This window comes from Phocoena phocoena, chromosome 11, assembly GCF_963924675.1.
Source record: "Phocoena phocoena chromosome 11, mPhoPho1.1, whole genome shotgun sequence".
NCBI classification, from domain to species: Eukaryota; Metazoa; Chordata; class Mammalia; order Artiodactyla; family Phocoenidae; genus Phocoena; species Phocoena phocoena.
The window spans coordinates 92,502,841-92,524,831 of NC_089229.1; the positions used below are offsets into that span (position 1 = coordinate 92,502,841).

A 21,991-nucleotide genomic window follows, 5' to 3' on the forward strand; every position below is an offset into this window, starting at 1 on the left:
ATAGGAATTTTGGCCCTTTTCCCCCCTTAATTTTTAAAATTACTCTCTATATTAGGGATATTAGTCTTTTATCTGTCATACGTGTTACAAATATTTTCTCCCAGTTTGTTTCGTTTGTTTGGTTTTTCAGTGTAGTCAAACTTATCAATCTTTTCTTATCTAGTATCTGGATTTTCAGATCATTAGGAAGCCTTTATTTACACCCAAGTTGTAGAGGAATTTACCCATGCTTTCTTCTGGTACTTGTATAATTTCATTTTTGCATTCAGATCTCTAGTTCATGTCGAGTTTGTTCTTATATAGGGTACAAAAATGAATCCAATTTACATTTTTCTAAATGGCTATCAGTTTGTGCCAACACCATTTGTTAAAAGATCATCTTTGCCCCAGTGATTACAGATATCACCCTTGTCAGATACTGGATGTCTACTTGTAGCTGTGTTTATTTCTGGACTTTCTCTTCTATTCCACTGGTCTGTTTGTCTAGCCATGCACCGGTAAATACCATATTGTTTTAGTTACAGAGGCTTAGCATCCTTTAATATGTTAGGGCTAATGCCCCCTCAGAGCTCCTTCTTTCCAGTGTTTTCTTAGCTAGTCTTGGGCATTTGTTTTTTCACAGGAACTTTAATATCAATCTGTCTCTTTTTAAATGCTCATTGGCATTCATATTAGGGTTCCATTACATTTATAAATTAACTTAGGGAGAACTGACATCTTGATCAAATTGAGACATTCTGAGAACGAGGCATGTTATTCCTTTTGTTCAAGTTATTGGTACTTTGAGATCTGATGTTCTCTCTTGGACATTTACTTAGGTATCTTAGCTCATTAAATAATATTTATTGAGCAGCTATTACGCCCTTAACGCTATATTAAGCACAATAAAAGTAAAGAAGTAGGTCTGTCCTCCAGCAGTTTAGAATCTCATGAGAGAGACAGGCTAACATACCTGAAGCATAGCAAGCAGCTCAAAAGCTCACGGAAAGAAGCTCCCCACAGTGTGCAGCTGGACCACCCATGCTATGCAAGCTCAAAGGAGAGGGAGAGAAACGAGGGCTAGAATAACAAGGCAAGACTTTTGGCTGAACTGAGGCTGGAATCGTGTGCCCTGAAGCTCATGTAGGATTTACGTGGGGTGACAAGGAAGAAAAAGGAGTCCCAGTGAGGAGCACCCAAGTAAAAGCTCAGAGGTGGACTGAGCATGACACTTCACAGGGCAGAAAGCCCCCAGCCAGACCCTTGGCTGGAAAACTCTCTTCAAGCCTCAGAGTTACGTCTCAGTGTTAACAGCCCCCAAATCCTCATTATGTACTTATTAAAATAATCTTAGTGAACATCTACTAGTTTCCAGATACTAGTCCTTTAGAGTGCTAATTTCTGTACATCACTATCTTTTCTGGGAATGGTCTAGAGCTGAGCTGTCCAGTAGCCCAGTTTAGCCACATGCAGATACGCAGTCCTCAGAGTCCTCGGCGGAGTGCAACTGAGGCACTGGATCTCTAATTTTATTTCATTTTAATTTAAATTTTAAAAATGGAAGCAGGATTGCCCTGGCGGTCCAGTGGTTAAGACTCCGAGCTTCCAGTGCAGGGGGGATGGGTTCAATCCTTGGTCGGGGAACTAAATCTTGCATGCCGCAAGGTGCGGCCAAAAATAGTAAATAAATAAATAAATAAAAATGGAAACAGTGTAAATTATTTTTCCATTGAACCCAACTTTATCGTTTGGGGGAGGACTGCATTTGACGTTGACGACAGCCCTGCATAAGATATCATTGTTGTATCGCAGGGTGTGTGTCCATTTTACTTTTTTTAATGTGGCTACTAGAAATTTTTTAGTTATGTCATATCTCATTTCTCTTTGTCAGCACTGGTCTAGGGTCTTACAGCCCCATGTGGTCTGGTCACTTTCACGTGGGAGCCATCCCCAACCTTCAGAATCTGATCGTTTACTAAGATGCCCAGGTGATTCTTATGCATAGTAATCAAAGCACTGATCCAGATGACAGAGAAGACACCCAGGCCTCTGATAGGTAACCCCAGAGTGGCCCCAGTCCTTCTGAGAGTGGGGGGATGAGGCAGAGGGAGCAGCAGGGACACCCCTGCTGCCACTGTGATGTCACAGAGGCAGCCTCTGGTGGTGTGAGGTGGGCCGCAGGATATCCTCTTCATCATCTCCAGCCCACCTCACACCACCTGACCCCTCTGCTGGCAAGAGGGGTCTTGATTCATCTTCAACTCCATACTCATCCCATGCAACCGATTAAAACAGAGCAGAAGAAACACTGAAACCCCTTTGCCTCAGAACTTCAAAAGTGAGTGAGCAATTCCTCTCAGCTGACTCAAAATGTTTGTCTCACCCAGAAGGTAGGTACCTTGAATGCTGAAATCTCAGGACTATCTCATGTATAGTACTCTTAATGTTGGATTGGTAATATTGGCAATTATACAAATTCATCAACTTATTTCACACGCTCAGGGTAAGGAGCTTGAGAACACATGGTAGGATTATCTGAAATGCAGTAAAAATTTGTTACTCAAGCCCAGTTTTTATTGATAAACCTGGTGATGTCCCTACCTTGGCCTCTTGTTTTCTCATCATCTTCCATTAAAACTTCCATTTCTTCCTCCTTTGACTCTTATCATACTTTCCCTCTCTGCTCCCAGGGCAGCTTAGCGTCTTCTAGCTCTTCTTTTCTCCTCTCCATCTGTATGATTCCTGTCACAAAATCTGGTCCCCAGTAGAAGGCCCAACGACCATGGCAGCGATGAAGATGTGCATCGCCCTAGTGAACGGAAGGAGACGATGAGGCACCGCATGGTCCCACTGAAAGCCAGCTCTGATTGGAAATCTGCCGGAACTAAGGAGGACAGCATGACCTCAGGTTCTTTCCGGTCTCAAAGAATCTGCAGAGATGCTTCCAGACCCAGAACGACACTCACAGCCAGCAAAGATGTCTTGGCTTGTTTAGGGTAGAATCCACATCTGGAAGGGACTTGCCTCCCATTTTGGGAAAGTTGGGAACTACCAAATTGCAGCTCTCAGGGTTACTAAAAAAAAAAAAAGGCAACGTTCATTCTCCTATATCCTGCCTTTCTCCGGAAAGAAAAATGAAGCTTACAATTAGCCAGAGAAATAAAACACACAGAGCAATGTGGTGTGCTCTTCAAGGTCTGGAATTTAGGGATCTCAGAAGAAAGGATTTGACTGGTTCTAGGAAAGAGACCCTTCTGGGGCCACGGGGAAGAGCTCATGGTGGGCTCAGTCCGCTTGCCTGGTTCAGAAGCTCCCTAAGTGAATAGATCACAAATAAGAGAACCCTCAGAAGTGGATAGGCATAGGACAGGAAAGCCAGCCACAGTGAAAAAACATTTTGTTGGTTTATGAGGAGATACAGAGGAAATATGGGAGAGTCTGTTTCTCGGTATAAATCCGCGAAGTTTAAAGTACGCAATCCATCGCCTCATTCTGTGTGCGTTCTCATAACTGGGCCTCAATGAGGGCGATGGTTAAGGTGACTGGGCCTCCCCTTTGCTGCAGGGCGGCCAGGCCGTGGCTCAGGACATTTCCAATATTTACGGGCGGTGTGGCCTTGAGCAAGTCAGACTCTGGGAATCTGACTCGCGTCTAGAACGGAGCAGCCGCCTCTCCTTCGGGCTGGTTGTGAAGATTAAACGTCTGTGGAGGGACTGGTAAGCCGTCCAGGACACGGACGGGGTCCTTCCTCTTCCTTTCCACGTTCACTCCACCGCTTTTGATCTTCACAGCAGAACCGTGAAGGTCAAACTCTTTCTAATTCGCCTCTGAGAAAACAGTCGCTCGGGGAGATTAGAGAACTTGGCCAAAATCTTTAGCCCCGTCCTGGGGTCGTGGGTGGAGCAGTGACTATAACTCTGATCCACTGAGGGTTCGTGGCCCCGAAGTTCAGCCTCTTGGACCCACGAAATGAGGCAAAGGCACGGCCTTCCTGCAGAACTGGAGCCGGGAGAGTAAGTTCAGGGGAAGGGCAGGGGGCGGGGAAAGCCTTGACTCTGGATTCCACGGCACCCGGCTCCTCCCGGCACCCGGCTCCTCCCGACCCTCGGCCCACCAGGCTGCGTTCGGAATTCAGGGGATGGGCAGGGTCTCCGCATTCCCTCCGCCCGCCCCGCCTGGGAGGGACCCCGGGACGCCGCCCCCGTCCCCGCAGGAAGATGGAGAGCCCCAAGGGCCCTGGCGGGGCGCCCCACCCGCTCGGGACCTTCCGGGGCTCGGCCGCTGGGCGGAGCCTAGCCAAACAATTCAAAGCACGCTCCCGCGCGTCGCCATGACAACGCGCGCCCGCTGCTAGGCGACCGGGAGGCGTAGTAAACCTTGGGCTGGGGTGTTACTCTGGGAGGGAGGGGGCTGCGGGGTGGCGGCGGTGACTAGCCTACGCTCGGGCCTCGCAGCTGCCAGGGGGACAAAGAGAGGGCAGGAGAGAAAGGGACGAGGGAGGCGCACGCGGGATGGAAACGGGGCAGCCCAGTGCTGCCAGCCCGGGGCCGCGCCCTAAGCACCTCTCGAGAGGCCTCTCGCGTCAGCCCCCCGCCCCACCCGTCGGTCCCCGAGACCCACCCCACCACCACCACCCTCACCCCCGCCCCAAGCAGGCCACGAGGGCTCTGTCACCCCAGCGTGAGCGATTGCCCCACAGGATGTGCAGATGGGCTGCCCGCCTGATTCACTCCAGCTGCTTGCGGCATGGAAGAACGGCGGCTTCCTCTCCTGGAAATGACTGCATTAGCAAAAGCCCTCAAACAATTCCATTAAAAAGCGGAAAGGGAAAAGGCACAGAGAGGAGAGGCCCCCAGATGCTTTTCTTTGGGCCTTCCCCCTGCACATAAGTAGGTGTTCCCAAAACTCCGGGACCCATGTTAGGAAGACAGGAGTCGTTTTTTATTCTGTGAGCCCCTAGGGTCATGTGGACATAAAGCATGGTTACATGAGAATTAACCTGACGCTAGGAAATCCCAGAGCTCAGTGTCCTAGAGTGGTGTTAGTATTTTGGATACTCGGCATGGGCATCTTAGTGGCATCAGTCTTCCCTTTAGGGCTGGGAGGCAGATATCAAAAATGTCCAGTGTGAACCGTCTTTATCTTCATTAATAAATGAGTCACATGTCAGGCATTAAAGTAAAAATTGTAATTTAGAGCTTCGCAAGCTCGGACGGTTCAAGATATGTTAGCCGAAAGGGCTCCAATCAGTGGGGAATCACCGAGCTTGGGAAAGGACATAACATTTCCAATCTGTCACTGGCTTGTGAGCAATCTGATTGTCCCCTGGTGTCTGTGAACTGAAGGTAATACTGGTTCATGAGGTCATTGCTGTTTTCTGGGCTTGGCTGGTCAAACAGCAGGAGTGTTTCCACAGGCGGGAGGAAATGTATTGGCAGAGGGTCTGTGTGATGAAACGCTGGGTGCATCTGTATAGAAAGGCATAGGGTGTTTCTGTGGACCTGTGGACACTGCTCTTCTGTATGTGAAGCAGGAGGATTCGTGTTTCCTCTACAATAGAAGGCTGTTTGAACACTTTTCTTCATTATCTTATCTTCACTCATAGTCTTCCTAATTGTATTCTAATTGTATTCATGAGCCTGGTTTCCATTTCACACTTCATTCATTCATTCCATTCATTTGTGGCTGTTAGGGCTAGGCTCTGAGGATCAACAATGAGTAAAGCATAGTTGCTACTGTATCTAGAAACTTAGCCAAGTGGGCAGAACAGCCAAGTAAACCATATGATGAGTTACATGAGAGAGGCACACAGTAGAACACGCGCAGGAGCAGAGAATAGGGTGGTGTAGATCAGAGCCAGTGACAACCGAGAAACATTTACTTACTCTCCATTCCAGCCTTTTGTCTACTGAGTAACAGAAAGGAGTTAGTTAACAGGAACTGGGTCAGAAATCTGACACCTGGGAGAAGGACAGAGATACTACTATCTGTCCCAAACACACCTCTCTTGGGACAAAATGCCAGAATGGATATATACTTTTAAAAAAATGGGGATCCTGTAGCCCCAGGCTTGGACCTGAGGGAAGTGGTATGCTATACAATCTTCCACTGTTCATCTCAGCATTCTTACGCATTGTTTTAATCACTCCTAATCTTCAGCGTAGTCACAAAGCAAACTGAATTCCTGTTTACAAAGTAAATGTGGGTGTCCCAAGACCAGTTTCTCCTCATTCATACCTAGTAAATGTGGTTTTCCACAGTGCAGGGCGTGGTAACTTAAGAACTTAGCAAGACTAGGTTAGTCCCAGCCCTTGGCTTTGTGATGTCATAAATGTTCAGTTGCACATACATCCCTGTGAGGTCAATCCTGAGACGGTAAAAGTCCAGCACACGAAAGTTCAATATTGTTTTTTTTGTTTTGTTTTTTGTTTTTTTGCGGTACGCGGGCCTCTCACTGTTGTGGCCTCTCCCGTTGCGGAGCACAGGCTCCGGACGCGCAGGCTCAGCGGCCATGGCTCACGGGCCCAGCCGCTCCGCGGCATGTGGGATCCTCCCGGACCAGGGCACGAACCCGCGTCCCCTGTCTCGGCAGGCGGACTCCCAACCACTGCGCCACCAGGGAAGCCCTTCAATATTGTTTCGAGATGTGGAATGTTCTCGTCTGTCTTGAATCCTGAGCTTCTGAGCCTACCAAGTTATATTTATGTGGCATTGACTAGTGATTACTTTTTCTGTCCTAAGAGAAGAAAGAGAAGAAAAAAAATAGATTAACATGCCCAAATTACAATGAAAGGAAGTGAGTAGGATGCTGGGCTCTGATTTTTGTGGCCAGGCAGAGAAACTCATGTTTTGTCAAAAAGAGGAAATTAGACCTCGTGGCCCAGGGTCCTTGGGGAGGGAAGGGGGGTGGTCTCAGCACTGAGCACAGCTAGGAGGCAGCCAGCCAAGCACACACACTAAATGCACAGCCTCCTAAGGGGTAGATTCAGGCTTTGGGAAGGGCTAAAATAATATAATTCGAGAGGTCCTCTTTAAGAAAAAGAACACAAAATGACAAGTACAAATTAGGTAACAGCATCTTGGAAGGGGCCTGAGTAAGTGGGGGACCACAAAGCTGAAGTTGCATCAGCTACACTCTCGAAATCCACCTCTAGACCTCCTCATGTGACCCACCTGAGACTCTGCCACTCCCATCCCCTTTTCCCTGGAGAAGGCACACTTCGGGCTATTAAGACACAGAGGGCACGGTTTATGAGCAGAGGCAATAAAAACCCAAAGAGCACTGTGCCAAACGGTGACTCAAGCGGGATATGAGAAGTGTCTCCAAGTATTTGAAGGGTGGAAGCAGAGTGAAGGGAAAAGAATTGCTCACTGTTCTGGGGTGGAAAGGGAATGAGGATACGATTAAGTAGAGAAAAATGTGAGCAAAACTCATCAGGAAACATTGGCTAACTGTGTTTTCTGTTACTGCGGAGCTGTATTTCCCATGGAAGTATATGAGGACCTATTGAGTTACTGAAAACTAAAACTGGCCACCAAAAAAATATGCCACAGCACACAGTCTTACAAGATGTCCTCAAGGGAGCAGCTGGATGGCCCCAGAGTTCGTTCTGAGCCCTGAATTCCAGAAGGCTGACGTACGGCTTCTATAGATTCGTGTGTGGGGAGGCCAAGGGAAGAACAAAGAGCAAGAGCCCCAGCCTGCCCAGCGGGCAGCCACCTCCACCCAGCTTTGCCAACTGGGGGTGGGGTGGGGGGGAAGCTTGTGTCCGAAGAGGGAAAATATGGGGAGACAGCGCCACCCAGCGTTGAGATGAAAACTGCGGCCTACAGATCAACAGCCAATTCAGGGGTAAAAAGTGACCACAGGCATCCCTGCTCCCTTCTCCCAAAGGAGAGGGAGTTCTGTCACCGTGCAGAAAGGGCTATTTGGGTGATACAGACATCACGCCTGGACAGAAGTACATGTGTAAAACGTGCTGTTAAGAGTAGAGAACATACGCGGTGACAGACTCATTTGGCTGGAGTGTGGACCAATTCAAATGCCCCGAGGGAAGCCTGCCTTTGATTCCCTAAACCAGCTGCACAAACATAGGATGGGAAGACCATGACTTGGTTGGTGGCAAATCTGGATGAGGTGGCAGAAGGACAGGGCAGGGTAGAGAGGCTTTCATTAAATGTCAACCCAAAGTGAATCAAAGAGGTGTGATTTCATGGTACATTAATCCCCTGGCTATATAGTTTTCAGTCTGTTCAGCTTTTTACTTGTTTTTTGGTCAGAGGGGCGGCTCCCAAGGTCCTCACATGCAGAACCGGAAACCAGAAGTCCATCCCTGGTTGGGTACCAAAATCCTTCTAAAATGACAGCTTCCTGGGCCTCACCCCAGAACCACGACAGCCGCTCAGGATGGAGCCCAGGAATCTGCATATCTTCCAAAGTTGCAAAGATGTTCTGATGCTCAGTCAGAATTGAGACCTACTGCTCTTGAACAAGCAGCAGCCTTTGAAGACTTTACAATCAAGGCAAACAATCAGAATGGAATATAGAAAACGTCATGGGAGGGGTAGAGTGTGACAAGGACAAAGAAAAGGGAACTGTTCTTAGGAAGCAACATTTTCAAAGAATGAGTGACTTTAATAATCTTGATGAGAAGCAGATCACCAGGTAAAAAAGAAGACATTCCAAGAAGAAAGAGTATCTTTGTTTTTATTTTTTTAAGTTTTAGAAATCATTTTTTAAAAGATAAAAAATTTTATCCCTTTGCCCAAAGATTGGGAGAGAAATGATAGATAGCGGTAGCATTGCTGACCCTGGGATTTATTTCTCTCCAACCCTCCTCCAACTGCATCCTCACCTCCAACCCTACCTAACACTCTGACGGTCTCAGGATGTTGTAATAATCCTTACTAATATCGCTAACTGGACAGTGGAGACCACCCACGACACCAGAAAGCCTTTTCATACCCATGGCTCCATGAGGCCCTGACACTGCAGCTCACAGAGCTTATTAAAAGGATGGAAAACCCAACACAAGGGAATGGGAGCTTTTGTAGTAATGGTGACTCTGGAATATTTTGTCTGCCATAAAATCAAGACCAGTCCATTCACACTAGTTACCTAGGGAATGGCGGTGAGATGGAAACTCGGTGATCAGGTACTCTTTAAAGAAATTTCCCTCTGCACATGCAGAGGTCCAGGTCCTTGCTTCTTATGCTGAATCCCAGATCCCCACTGGCAAGCTCTCCTGTGTAATCTCCCAGAACAGCTGGGTCATGATGGCATTGGCAATTATTAAATGCCCAAGTTCCCTGCAAGCAGCGTTTAATCAGGAGGTACTCCAAAAACTATGAGATAGAGGGGAGGGGTGTGGGAGGGGGAGAGAGGAGGGTGGAAAGGGAGTTTTCCTTCTTTCAACACTAAACCAAAGGGATTTGGAGCACAGGTGACACCTGCAGTCCTTCTGGACAAACCACAGGATGCTGACCATGGCCAAGGTAACCAGCTTCCCTCTCTTATTACTCAGAACATAGATTCCGTAGCTGTTTTGCACCTGATTCTTTTAAGAGATGTGCCAGTCTCATCAATTTGCTCTCCATACTAGCCTAAGTTAAATCTGAGTGTTTTCTGTTAACCTATGTCAGTGGAAGAATCACTGACATTTTCACATCTATGTACTTCCTAGTAGATCTGAGCAGGGAAGCCACACCCTGTCCCTTTTCTAGAGACTAAAGAGTCCCCTTGGCCTGGGGCTTATCAATACACGCAAAGACAGAACTTGTCTTCTAGCTGCTACTTCTCCATGATCCCCTTAAGGAGACCGTCGCCAAATTAGATTGTTCTTCCAATTCAAAAAGTATCTGGATCCTAGTGAGAAAAGGCATATTTTGGGGGGAGGAATAAAATACGTGATGAAGGGCATGGCACAGTGGGTGTTGAAGACAATTCTTGAAAAGCCTTTTGAATGGGTTCTCATTCGATGATCAAGATAATTCTTAAATGAGGCTCCTTGGCGGACGCTCCTGGAAACAACCTCTTTGGGCTTCATTCTAAGCTCTTCTTCATCCTCTGTTTCTCAATTCCTTCATTTGGTTGTCAGCTTAGTGCTGCTACAGAGTGGTTCCTTATTCTTATTTCGGAACAACCTGAAGAGTAACTTACAAATATATATGATCTGAAATGGATTGAGGATAGAATTAACATCTGACGTGATGTGAGAGTAGATAAATCTCCAAGCCGTAAGTGATTGAAAATACAGTTGTCAAAAATGTAGACTTGCATAAACCCTTCCTTTATGCAGGATGACTGAGGAAGACGTTTCACCCTGAAGTCTATTTCCTAGTCAAGCAATGGATACAAAAAAAGAAAGAATAACTAACTCATAGTAACAGAACAATGACAAAAACCAATAGGATTTTCATAACTAAAAACAAGAATAAAACGTTCTTTTGCAGGAAGAAAGGGGCCTCATAATGACTCCCCTATCTGGCAATATAAGATCGTCCCCCTTCCAGATGCCATGGCTTTTGAGTCCCCAGTAGGGTCACCCAGAAAATTCTTGATGGAGTTAATTTGTTGAGTGCTTTAAAAAAAATCATATTAGCAAATTGCTTTTCGGAAGCTGTTTCATCATACGTTTTGCTTACTGGCTTTTTATATACATGAGAATCTGGTATATTTCTTATTGCCATTAAAAAAAAAAAGAAAACCTGCACTTTGTGGTATGCACGGTTTTAGTGCCTGGAAATTCTGAAGAACAAACTGTTATGTTTCTAAGAGAAAGTTCCCTGTTTAATGTAGAAAATGTTAAGCTGGAGACGATGAGAGGAGATGGGCCTGTCTCATTTAGCTATGGTTTTATTTACATCTCTTAAGCTAAGCAGATTTGGGTCTGATTAATCCTGATATGAGCGATCGCCTAGAAAGCTCAAGATGGTTTACTTTAAGAAGATGTCTGTCAGCAACTAAGTATGGGCTTCTTCTCCATTCAGTATGTATTAATATAACAGTACAAACTGCTTCGTAATGCAAACGTCTCAAAATCTGAGACCTGTCAGATTTCTTTCTTTTTCTAAATCAGCTTAAATCTGGCTCCAAGCCACCACTCCCCAACATTGAAATATCTAATAGTGGATTTTTTCAGCTCGCCCTTCTCTTCTCTTAGGCTAAAAATGACGAGGTCAGGGCCTCCAGCCAGACCTACCCGGGCCACAGTCATTCTGCAGCCACGTACTGGGTTACCCCCGGGAGTCAGGCACTGCGGCTGCATCAGGCTGTGGGGCCGCCCCTGCACGTTCCTTGTCCCCACCCACCAAGGGCACCCTCCCGTGTCTCCAAGGTCACAGCACTCGGCGTCCAGCCTCCATGGGTACCACGCAGCCACCTGGCATTTGAGATTCTGTCATCTCGGGGGCAGTGGATGGAAGCTGGACCCATATCGCCACCCCTCTGAGAACCCATAGCTTCATCTCCTCTCCAAAGGTTGCAGCATCCCCACATCCCAGTTGGTCCACTGCCCTCTTATCCTCAAGGGCCCAGTGCCTCTCTCTGCTCCCCCAGGGAGGATCCACTTTAACATTCGTTGATAGGATATATGCCCCTTTACTCCTCTCAGAGGAATCTAATGCAGGGAGGAAGACAGCCAAAACTTACGTTGTCACAATAACAAACACCTCCACAAGTCAGTGCTGCTACCTTTCAAGGAAGACAAAGCCGAAAATTACCGGCAGGGGCACGTGGAGAGCTCCCAATGCTTTTTCTCAACCAGATATGTACTAGCTCCGTGGCTTAGTCTCATTACTATCCGATGCTTATTCAGATTATCCCCAATAAGCGTTTTAATATAATAAGGTCCGGCTTAAATAAACATCATCACTACGGTGCCTACTCTGGGCCACTCCTGGAGCCTGAGCTTCCTCACGGCTACTTGGAGAAGACTCCCAGTGGCTCGTTGTGCCCGTCTTGTTGGAGGAAAGTGGCTCGAGCTTAGGGAGCTGCAGGGGAGGGCACCGATCTCCGAGGAGGCTCTGAAATCAGGCTCCGCTCTTGTGTTTGTCTGTTACAGGTGGAGCTCCCGAAGGCCTTTTCTGACCAATGGACATGCCTATCTGCCTTCCTCAACATGCTATCACGCAGCCTTTCCACCGCATCCCTGCTTAGCAACTACTGGTTTGTGGGCGTACAGGAGGTGCCCAAGCCCCTGTGCGGGAAAGGTCTGCCAGCCGAGTGCTTTGATGTGCCGGTGCCCTTGGATGGGAGCAGCACAAATGTATCATCTCTGGAGGTGGTGCAGTACAGCTGGGAGACTGGGGATGATGGCTTCACCTTCCATGCCTTCGGGAGTGGCATGTAGCTCTCCTATGAGGAAATCGTGGAAGACCCAGGTGGCCCCGCACCCCACCCACCTGATATCTTTTCCCCACCAGGGATCTCATGCAGGCAAAGAATCAGTGGGGTTCTTTGTACAGCCCTCACTCAACCCTGCCGGGCCCCACCTCCGCCTCGGGGTCTCCCCACTCTGCATTGTGTCCCTTCCCCGTCAGACTCCCTCGTGATAAGGTCCAAAGTCCAACCATCTGGCGTTTCACCTCCAGTCTCGCTGGTTTCAAATAGCATGACCCTTAAAGGGTTTCATGCAGACTTTTTATTTTTTTTAATTGGGGTAGAGTGGTTTTACAATGTTGTGTTAGTTTCTACCGTACAGCAAAGTGAAGTAGAGAGTTCCCTGTGCTCATGCAGACTTTTAACATTATGAGAATGTCCATCTCAGCGAGCCAGAGTTGCCTAGACAAAACGAGGAGAATATCATAGAAAGAGCCGGGGCTCTGCCCAGCTGTGACCTTATAGGAAGAACTTCATTCCTACAGGCCTTGATTTTCTCATTTGTGAGATTCAGGGATCAGTGTAGATCGCCTTTAAATAAGACCCCAAAAGGGTGTTCTCATTCTAAGTGTTACTGCTACAATTGAAAAGGTAGGGGAGGGCTTCCCTGGTGGCGCAGTGGTTGAGAGTCCGCCTGCCGATGCAGGGGACACGGGTTCGTGCCCCGGGCGGGGAAGATCCCACATGTCGCGGAGCGGCTGGGCCCGTGAGCCATGGCCGCCGAGTCTCCGCATCTGGAGCCTGTGCTCCGCAGCGGGAGAGGCCACGACAGTGAGAGGCCCGTGTACCACAAAAAAAAAAAAAAGAAAGAAAAGAAAAGGTAGAGGAACTGAAGCCCAGAGAAAATAACTAGATTGTGGAAGTTGGACCCAGACAGACCCTCCCATGTCTCATGCCGCTGGGTCTCACACTCGCAAAGCAGGCGCTGTGCCAGCCCGTTAGGTAAGGGTCGTCCTCGGGTGGGGAGCAGTGGGGTTGAGGACATCCCCTCCTCCCTGCTCAAAGCATGCAAAGATTCCCCTGGTCGTGAAGCTTTTCTAAAGCCCAGAACTGTGTACAGTTTGCAATCTGCTGCTTCTCCCGATTTAGGCTAAGGGGAAGAGGAGACGGGACAGGATTATAATTCGTGTGTATTTACACTTATACTTGAGTTATTACTGTGCCACTTAGCACTGCTCCAACTCCAGTCCCGGAAGCAGTTTAGAGCCCTGCAGCCCAGTGGTACAGCAGGAGCAAAAGGTGCTGGTGAACCAGTGCTGGGGACATTCCCCGGGGTGACTCAGGGAAGTGTACTCTTCATTATCAGGACTTGAGAGAGAAATTAATCTTGGATGACTCTGGCCTATTTTGTTCATCCATCCCTGCATCCTTCCCTGCTTCCAAAGAGACATTTATTGCCTGCCTACCACCTGCGGGGCAGGCCTGTGTAGGACCAAATGGAGCAGTACCTGGGATGGGACTGGGGAAAAGTCTGCATCCCTCATCCAAGGCAGCACCTCATCACCTTGTACCTTGTCTGTTTCAGGAGAGAGGTGCCGAAGTTTCCTTGAACTCACACCACCAACCAAGAGAGGTGAGAAAGGATTACTGGAATTTGCCACGTTGCAAGACCCATGTCACCCCTCTCTCCGATTTGGAGGGAAGCGGTTGATGGAGAAGGCTTTCATCCCCCACCTTCCCTTGGGGCTTGGGGCAAGTATGTAGCTTTGATAACAAATTTAGTTGCAATTGAGTTGGACCTCTGAGTATCTAAACTGTACTGTGATCTCTTGCTTTTCTCTTCTTCTGAGCCTCACAGGGTGACACAGACTCCTGCTAGGCTGACCCTCATTCCTATGCAGGAATGCAAAAAAGGAACAGCAGGGACAAATAAAGTCCACAAATAGAAATCCACCAACAGCTCTAACCTACTCCAATTGCCAAGTAACGATGTAGAAAGCTTGGGTTTTCCCCCCCTCCCCCCCCCCCCCGATAATTTTATCGTAACATAGAAAGAAGGGAGTCAAAGAGGGCAAGGCGGGGGTAGGGATGGGGGGAGGAAGAAGGGAAACAAAATGGATTGCTCCAACATTAAACTTTAAAACAAAGGAGAAACAAAAATGATAACTAGCAAAGTCATATCCCTGCAAGATTTGGTGAAACTTGGATGATTTCTTCTCAAACCTCCCTAAGAGTCTTTACAGGCAATCAGGTGTACTTGGCTCTGTATTGGGTACTGAGCAGAGTGAGAACAAAGCCCCAGGCTAAGGGCTGTCCCAGCTGCTTTCAGCTCTGTCTCCTCCTCTGGCGCAACGAGGCTCTGCGCTTCTCACGGGCAGCATTTGTTCACCGCCGGTTCAGTTAGTTAACTGTCAGGGTGAGGGTTCTTCTTCCTCTGGTTTCTGACAGAGATCCTACGGCTATCACTGGGAGTCCGATTCACCTACATCGGACTTGAACTCATCAGCTTCCTCCTCCTACTGATGGACTTGCTATTCCCGGGGAACCCCGGCTGTGGCCTCAAGCTGAGCACTTTCACCGCCATCCTCTCCGTCTTGTCAGGTGAGCATCTCCAGAGCTGGAGAGGAGGGTGGGTGTTCTCCGCTGCCTTTGAAGCACTAGCCGGAAGGCTGGAGTCTCTGTCCCAAGGGAAGAAGGAGCCCCAAGGCGGTCTAAAGAATGGAGCCGGGAAATAACAGCACAGGCGTCTTTAATTTTAAATTGAAATAACACGCGAAATGTTATCTTTTGCTAAATGTTGTCCTTTGCTAAATGATTTCTCTCTAGGTTCTTTTTATTTGCAAGTTTTCTCATTATGTACAATACAGTTTGGTTTACTTTTTTTTTTTTTTTTTTTTTTTGCGGTACGCGGGCCTCTCACTGTTGTGGCCTCTCCCGTTGCGGAGCACAGGCTCCGGACGCGCAGGCTCATTGGCCGTGGCTCACGGGCCCAGCCGCTCCGCGGCATGTGGGATCCTCCCGGACCGGGGCACGAACCCGTGTCCCCTGCATCGGCAGGCGGACTCTCAACCACTGCGCCACCAGGGAAGCCCCTGGTTTACTTTTGAGTCGTGACATCCACACAGCTTTTCCACACTCTGTTGGATAAAGTGAGAGATGCGTGTAGACGAAGGACAGGGCCCATACTGGGGGTACAGGTGGGAAAGAAGTAAAGGGAGCAGCAGCCTGTGTGCAGCCTCGACTCAGAAATGTTCCCACAGCTTGAAACCAAACATCCGCGGAAGCGACTGCAAATACGCCTTCAAGGGGAATCCCCCACTGCAGAGTATTCCCCCGGAGTGTGGTGGCATCGGGGTAATGGAACGCCTCGACACAGGTTGCACCTGATGCCAGATGAGGAGGTTGCTCCCAAATTGTATTCCCCGTACATGGCAATGCCAGCCTGTCTCTAAGGGAACTGCCTTCCTGTTTCCTCTGCAGGCCTTCTGGGGATGGTGGGCCATATGATGTAGTCACAAGTCTTCCAAGCAACGGCCGACTTGGGTCCAGAACACTGGAGGCCCCATGCTTGGAATTATGGCCGGGCCTCTTAGTAGATGCTCCTTCACCTTTCTCTTATTCCCTGGTCCACCTTAACTAGATGCTTGCTCTGTGTCCTTCTGCCTTCTCTTCATCCCTCATCCCAGATGTCCATTAGTCACCCAGAGGGCTGGACCGGCAGGCCATGCCCATTTCCCCCCCCCCCCCCCCACCTTCTGAGGAGGTACAGAGTGGATTCCTCGGGCTTATTTTTTCCACTGATAAAGCTGTAACAAGTGCTTCTTCACCCGATATGTATGACGCCCTTGGGAAATGAGACTAATTTTGCATGGCTTACGGAAATGATGCTCTCTGTTTTATATATTTTATGATTCAAGGTATTGGGAGACAGAGAAACGAAGCATTAGCCTTGCAGTCTGGATCGGAGTCCATCCCTGTGAATGGCTCACTCTTCTGTGACGAAGAGCGGCTTCATCCTGCTCCCATTCTTATTCCATCCAACTGTGTTAGAAGTGAAACTTCCCCTACCAGTCTCTCTCTAACCCTTAAAGAACTAAGGGCGCAGTTAGTTTAGATTTCTCTTTAAAAGAGGGAAACAGCAACCATGATGAAACACACACATTCAAGGGAAACACCCCCTTTGTTTGGGTTCCTCACCTTCTCCCTTGAGGAACGCCCTCCATTCACTGCACAGGTGCCGACTTGGACCTACATGAACCGTCTGGGCTGAGTGCTAAGCGCTTAACAGTGCTGGAAAGGCAGTCCGTGCTGAAGAGGCACATGGAAGCCTGTATGTGTCCGTCGCAGGATCTCCTCCCCTTTTCTCATGGTGTAATATGTGCTATTGGATTCAGGGGCCTTTGATCTCTCCATCAGCCACCCGATCAGTTTAGCTCATTTTCCAGACTCATCGTTTCTCACCTTTTATCCATTTTCAAGCCATTCTGGGCATTTCAACGGCAGATCTCAGACTTCGAAGCTCCCACCAGAAGCATCCTTAGCCTGAGTCTGGTCCGTCAGAGGCAGCGGAGAGAAACAGCAGCAGCAGCGCGTAGCCTCTAAGCGTCACCTGGCCTCGTAAAACACCCCCACACACGCAGCCCACACCACTGCCGGTGCCCTGGGCTTCCCATGACCATGGAAGACTTAGGGCTTTGACTTCCGCAGCTTTTAGGAATGTGTTTGATACAGTTCCCTGGTGTCTTTTTCTCTTTGTTGGATCCATCCAGCTTCTCTTCATCTCCAGCATCTCTCCTGTCCTTTACGAACTCCCGTAAGCCAGGAACCACACTGTTCCCATAGTAGGCAAATTCCACTAGAGCGGCCTAGAATAATACCTCTAGATGTGTAGTCAGTATTTCCTGAATGCCTCTCAGAGGCTCAACTTTGTGGACCCTAAGACAGCTAGGTGCAAAACCAAGGACGATGGAAGAGGTATCTGGCAGGAAGTATGTGTGTCAGGGAAAGGAGGGATGTAGTGCCTCGGGCTGTGTCCACTGTGTCCGGCTGAGCTACAGCTCTATGGAAGCTTGGAGATTATACAAGGGTAACTGTAGCTTGGGAAACAACTGTCCAAAAAATTGTATGGCAGGGCGGGAGTGAGTGTGTGTATGTGTGTGTGTGTGTGTGTGTGTATACACAAACATGAAAAATATGCCACCGGGTATAAAAGAACACAGCACTAATCAGTGCAGTGAAAATGAATCCGTTAAACTCCTAGCCTGACTTTAACACTATACGAGTCATTGTCTTTTACTAGGAAACATTCAGAACCTACCCTAAGACAGACCAAATTCAGTCCTCTTGCCCACAGCTCTTTACCTGCAACGTGGTGGAAGGCAACACCATGAGATCCTTAAATCCCTAAGGCGGCATCGGCCCAGCTGACTAGTAGGAAGGGATCCCGGTATTTTTCTTTCAAACCCGTAAGGAAGTCAGAGTCTTACAATCCAGTGTTTTTTTGTATATTTGTCCCTAGCACGGCCTGGGTTTCCTTCACCAGCTGCATGGCGTCAGCTGTCACCACCTTCAACGCATACACCCGGCTGGTGCTGGAGTTCAAGTGCAAGCACAGGAAGAGCTTCAGAGGAGCCCCCGAGCTGCCTACTGCATCACCACCTATGTTTCCTCCAGGACCTGGCGTGCACAGCCCACCCGGGGGGCCTTTGGCCAGCCACCCCCAGTACCACCATCAGCCCGTCCGCTCCGACTCCAGAGGAGTGGACTTCTCCTCAGAGCTACACACAAGGAATTTCAACACGGGACCAGCTGCGAGCCTCAGAAGAGGCGGCCGGGTCATCTGTAGAGGAAGAACAGTGTTAGAAGTTAGTGGGTTTGGAGAGCAGGCTGAGCCCTACCTTACATGTTGCTTTGTTATCAACATGTGCTTAAGCCAAAGTCTGTTTCTTGAGCGTGATTTTCAGAGGTTAAGAACAAGGGTATTTAAAGTCCAAGTCCAGGGGGCATATGCCCGGTGCCCTCGCTCCCTTTTCTGTCACAGCTTGGTCTCACTCCAATCTCCCACCCCCGCCCCCCGTGTCACTCATTCAGAAGTCCCTTCTTGCCTTTCTGATTGTTGGTTATATGCCAGGTTCTGGGAGATAAAAAGAGGAGTAAAATATAGTTCCTGCCCTTTAGAGGCCGACCAACTTGGCCATCTGTCCTGGATTTGGAAGAATGGAGGTGGGTAGTTGGTGGTGGCTCAGCTTTCCGTGGTGCACTTGACTTTTCCTGGAAGCCACACACTGGAAGGCTCTCCTAGGAGCTCTGACCCGTCGAACAGGCATCCTCTGCACTGCCTACCACGGTGTCCTGCATCCCCACGACAGGGAACGTATCACGTCACGTTAATTACACATTATCCTCAGAGCCATCAGGAGACTAGGACACACGAGAAGGCTCCTGCAGCCTGCGGGGACAGGCCACCCCCAGAACGGCCCACTGAGGCCACGCGGACAGGATGGCAGCTCCCCAGCAACCAGGCTGCAGCCTACACTCCCCTCTGAGCCCCTCCTTGCATCCATCCACTCGCCCTTTCTCTTTTCCGTCAGGGAAAACCCGCCATCCTTGATGGCTGAGAAGAGTGAGAACAGCACACACGTATGCTCCTACACACAGTGTTTATTTGTTCTGTAACGATTCACATTTTAAACAGCGCTTCCTGACAACTTACCAGCCGGCTCTTCTCTAACACAAGCAGTAAGGGCGGCCATTCACAGTCGAGGTGGGGGGAACCACACTAGAAGGGGGAGCAGAGTCCCTCTGGGGGTGGGAGGATGTCGTCTAGGGTAGAGGGCTTGCACAGGAAGGAAAGAGGAGAGACTGGGAGAAGGAACACCCCGGCATTCACTGAAGCCAATCCTCTTTCTAAGCAGCGCTTGATTGGCTCTGCTGGCAACCCCGAAAGAGAAGAGCACTTCCTATCTTTGACGTCCGGCTGGGGGGTTGCCTGCGAGGAGAAGGAAGTTTAGGGGCACACTGGACGAGACCAGCACCCACACCGATCAGGTGAAGCTTCCTCGACCTTCAGCCACCATTTACTCCCCCTGTACTGGCTGCAGGAGGAAGAAGAAACCTAGAGCTTGTGTCCTGTGTTTAGCAAGAGAGATTCAAACCGATCAGAGACCAAACAATCTATGTGAAGTTAGTCTGCAAACACACCACAAAGAACTTAGGGCCGCTGTTTTCCCTAGCTGCTGCTTAGGTGTTTCTGGGACTCGCACAGCATAAGTATAGTCTCCTGCCCCAAACAGTCCTCCCAAACCAGATCCTCCGTAAACAACTTTGCGTTTGACTCCTGCCTAAAGTGGCTGGCAGCCCTGAAAGCCTCCACGTGGTAGAGAACGAGGTGGCCCAGCCCAGGCCGCCACTCAGGCTTCAGGCATTCGGTTGACTATGAATCAGCCCTTAGACTTCTCTGTTACACTCAACTAGATCCTACGCCCTTCTACCCAGGCAGATTCAAACCCTAGAAGTGAATCTGGAAATCAATCCCAGACTCTTGGGTGTGTCCTAATTGTTCTCCCAAGTCCACAAGAAGCTGGACCCACACGTGCCTTCTAAAGTGTTGAAACCAAATTTGCTTTCAGGGACTTCAGGCGGGAAGGGGGCAGAAACCTGGCGAGGCCAGTCTACAGGCCAGGCAACATGCCTGCTTACAGCTCCGGCTACCAACCTTCGGTTACGTCACAACGCCTACCAGTGGGCAATTCAGACATACCCCTTTAAATCTGGCACCCCGATTTTCTGGAATCTCTTTAGTAACACAAGCTAAAAAGACAAGGGCTCAAGTAAAGAGAGAACCCGAGCGCACTCAGGGATGACCTATCAAAATTGTTCGAGAAGAACAGCGGTTCTCCCCCAGCTAACGTGGGGTTCTCTGCTATATAAACAATGACCTGGAAGTTTAGGGGACAACCTGATAAAGTAACATATTCATAAAGAAGGAAGAAATAAGCTCTGGAGATAATTCTAAAGAACTTCTCCATTTATAAAAAGCTATAGTATTTACACAGACATATTCTCAAAATACTCTGCTTCAAAGGCTCTACAAGGAAGGGAGGGTACAGGGCAGAATGGTTGCATGCTGGACTCGAGGAGCCAAAGTCCAGAAACAGCTTCGCTCTCATGCAAGCAAAGCAAAAATATCCCTGAATAAAAAGCAAAATGAGAGGCAGAAAGGAGGACGCCCACTAGGAGAAGATGCTGAGAAAGCAGGGCAGAGATAAAGGGGATGAGGCTGCCAGCCTCAGGCATTCCTGACTTGAGTTTTCCTCTAAGCTGTGGACGGTACACACCTGAGCACGTCCAAAGTGACCACAGTAAAACGCTCGTGACTGGAGGAACTACCCGAACCACGTCCATAACCTATGGACCTTGTCAGAGGTGGGGCGTTTAAACTTCTCCTGTTCCCCTTCTGATAGGAACAGGGTTATTGTTATGGTCACTGAATACAGAGCAAAGGAACATGTGAGGAGAGAGGAGACAGGAGCCACAAAACAAGGAAGAGATGAGGATTCTGGGTGGCTCGCGCCATCCCCGTGTCAGTCTTTCTCTCTACTGTAGCCGAGGTACAGGTAGGGGGAGACGAAGGGGAGAAATGCTGAGGGGCCCTCCAAGTCAGAGGTAGGCTATCTGGGAGTCTCAAGAGGCCCAAACCAACCAGATGTGTTTCGGACGGATGAGAACCTGGGTCCCTGGAGCTTAGGACATACTTATCTAGAGAAGGTTTCATCACCACACCAACAGATACACACTCAGGGCGTAACGCACAACAAAATGTTCCAGGGAAGGACTTCACTGGAATGTCCCAGCAAGGGTTCATAAATTAGACACACAAAAAATAACACAAGATTCACATTTCCAAACTATCCACTCAGAACACCTAGAAGGGGTTAATTAGGGGGTTGGAAGGGCAGCACCCCAGCCAAACGGATCGCGCTGTTATCCAAGACCTCCAAGTGCCTTCCAAAGTGTCTGGCAACATTCACGCAGACGTGGTGGAGTGGGTGACAGAAGTCGTCCTCTCCAGCTGGAGAGAGACAGTACCATTCAGTTCACTTCTTCTGAAACTGAAGAGTCCAGCAGCCTAGATCTAGGGAGAAGAGTGCAAGTATCAATGACTTTCATTTTTTTCACGGGGGAGACATGGAGGGACCCTAAATGTCAGAACATCCCTCTATTTTCCTGTCCTTCTGTCTAGCCCCAGTGGTGTGTAAGCGTCCCTCCAGAAAGGCCCAGAGACTTTACCTTTTTCCATGATACGTTCTTAAACACCGAACTAGACCGTAGTATTTTCAGAGGGGTGGGAGGGAACGCTGCACTTTGAGTAAGAGAATTCTTCATGGTATGTAACTGTCAGAAGCCCTGCACAATGCTGGCACAACGAGTCCTTACCCGGAAAAGGCCAGGGGTAACAGTAAAAGCCAGGAGCCCTCACCTCCAAATGTCTCCTAAGAGAGACGGTACCATTTCCAGCTCAAAACAGCTGAGCGGTAGTTCATGGTCATGAAGTACCCTTACAAAATAACACTGGTTGAAAATAACTGTTTCCTGATATCCGGCTACTCAAGAAGGCTCCCACTCCCCAAATCTTCTAAAGAGCAGACTCGGGGTTGGTATGATGTGTCTTCAACCCTCAGTAGTAACCAGACA

At 48.8% G+C, this 21,991-nt stretch overlaps 1 protein-coding gene across 1 annotated transcript; it reads left to right on the plus strand.

Annotated features, from left to right (window-relative positions):
* Positions 1-2,075: 2,075 nt before the first annotated feature.
* Positions 2,076-18,160, plus strand: GSG1 (germ cell associated 1). The gene is given in 11 exon segments (XM_065888208.1): positions 2,076-2,149; positions 2,327-2,369; positions 12,042-12,360; positions 13,529-13,597; positions 13,884-13,931; positions 14,747-14,899; positions 15,779-15,890; positions 17,817-17,925; positions 17,927-17,981; positions 17,984-18,120; positions 18,122-18,160. Coding segments are annotated over 11 exon segments (1,158 nt in total).
* Positions 18,161-21,991: the final 3,831 nt, after the last annotated feature.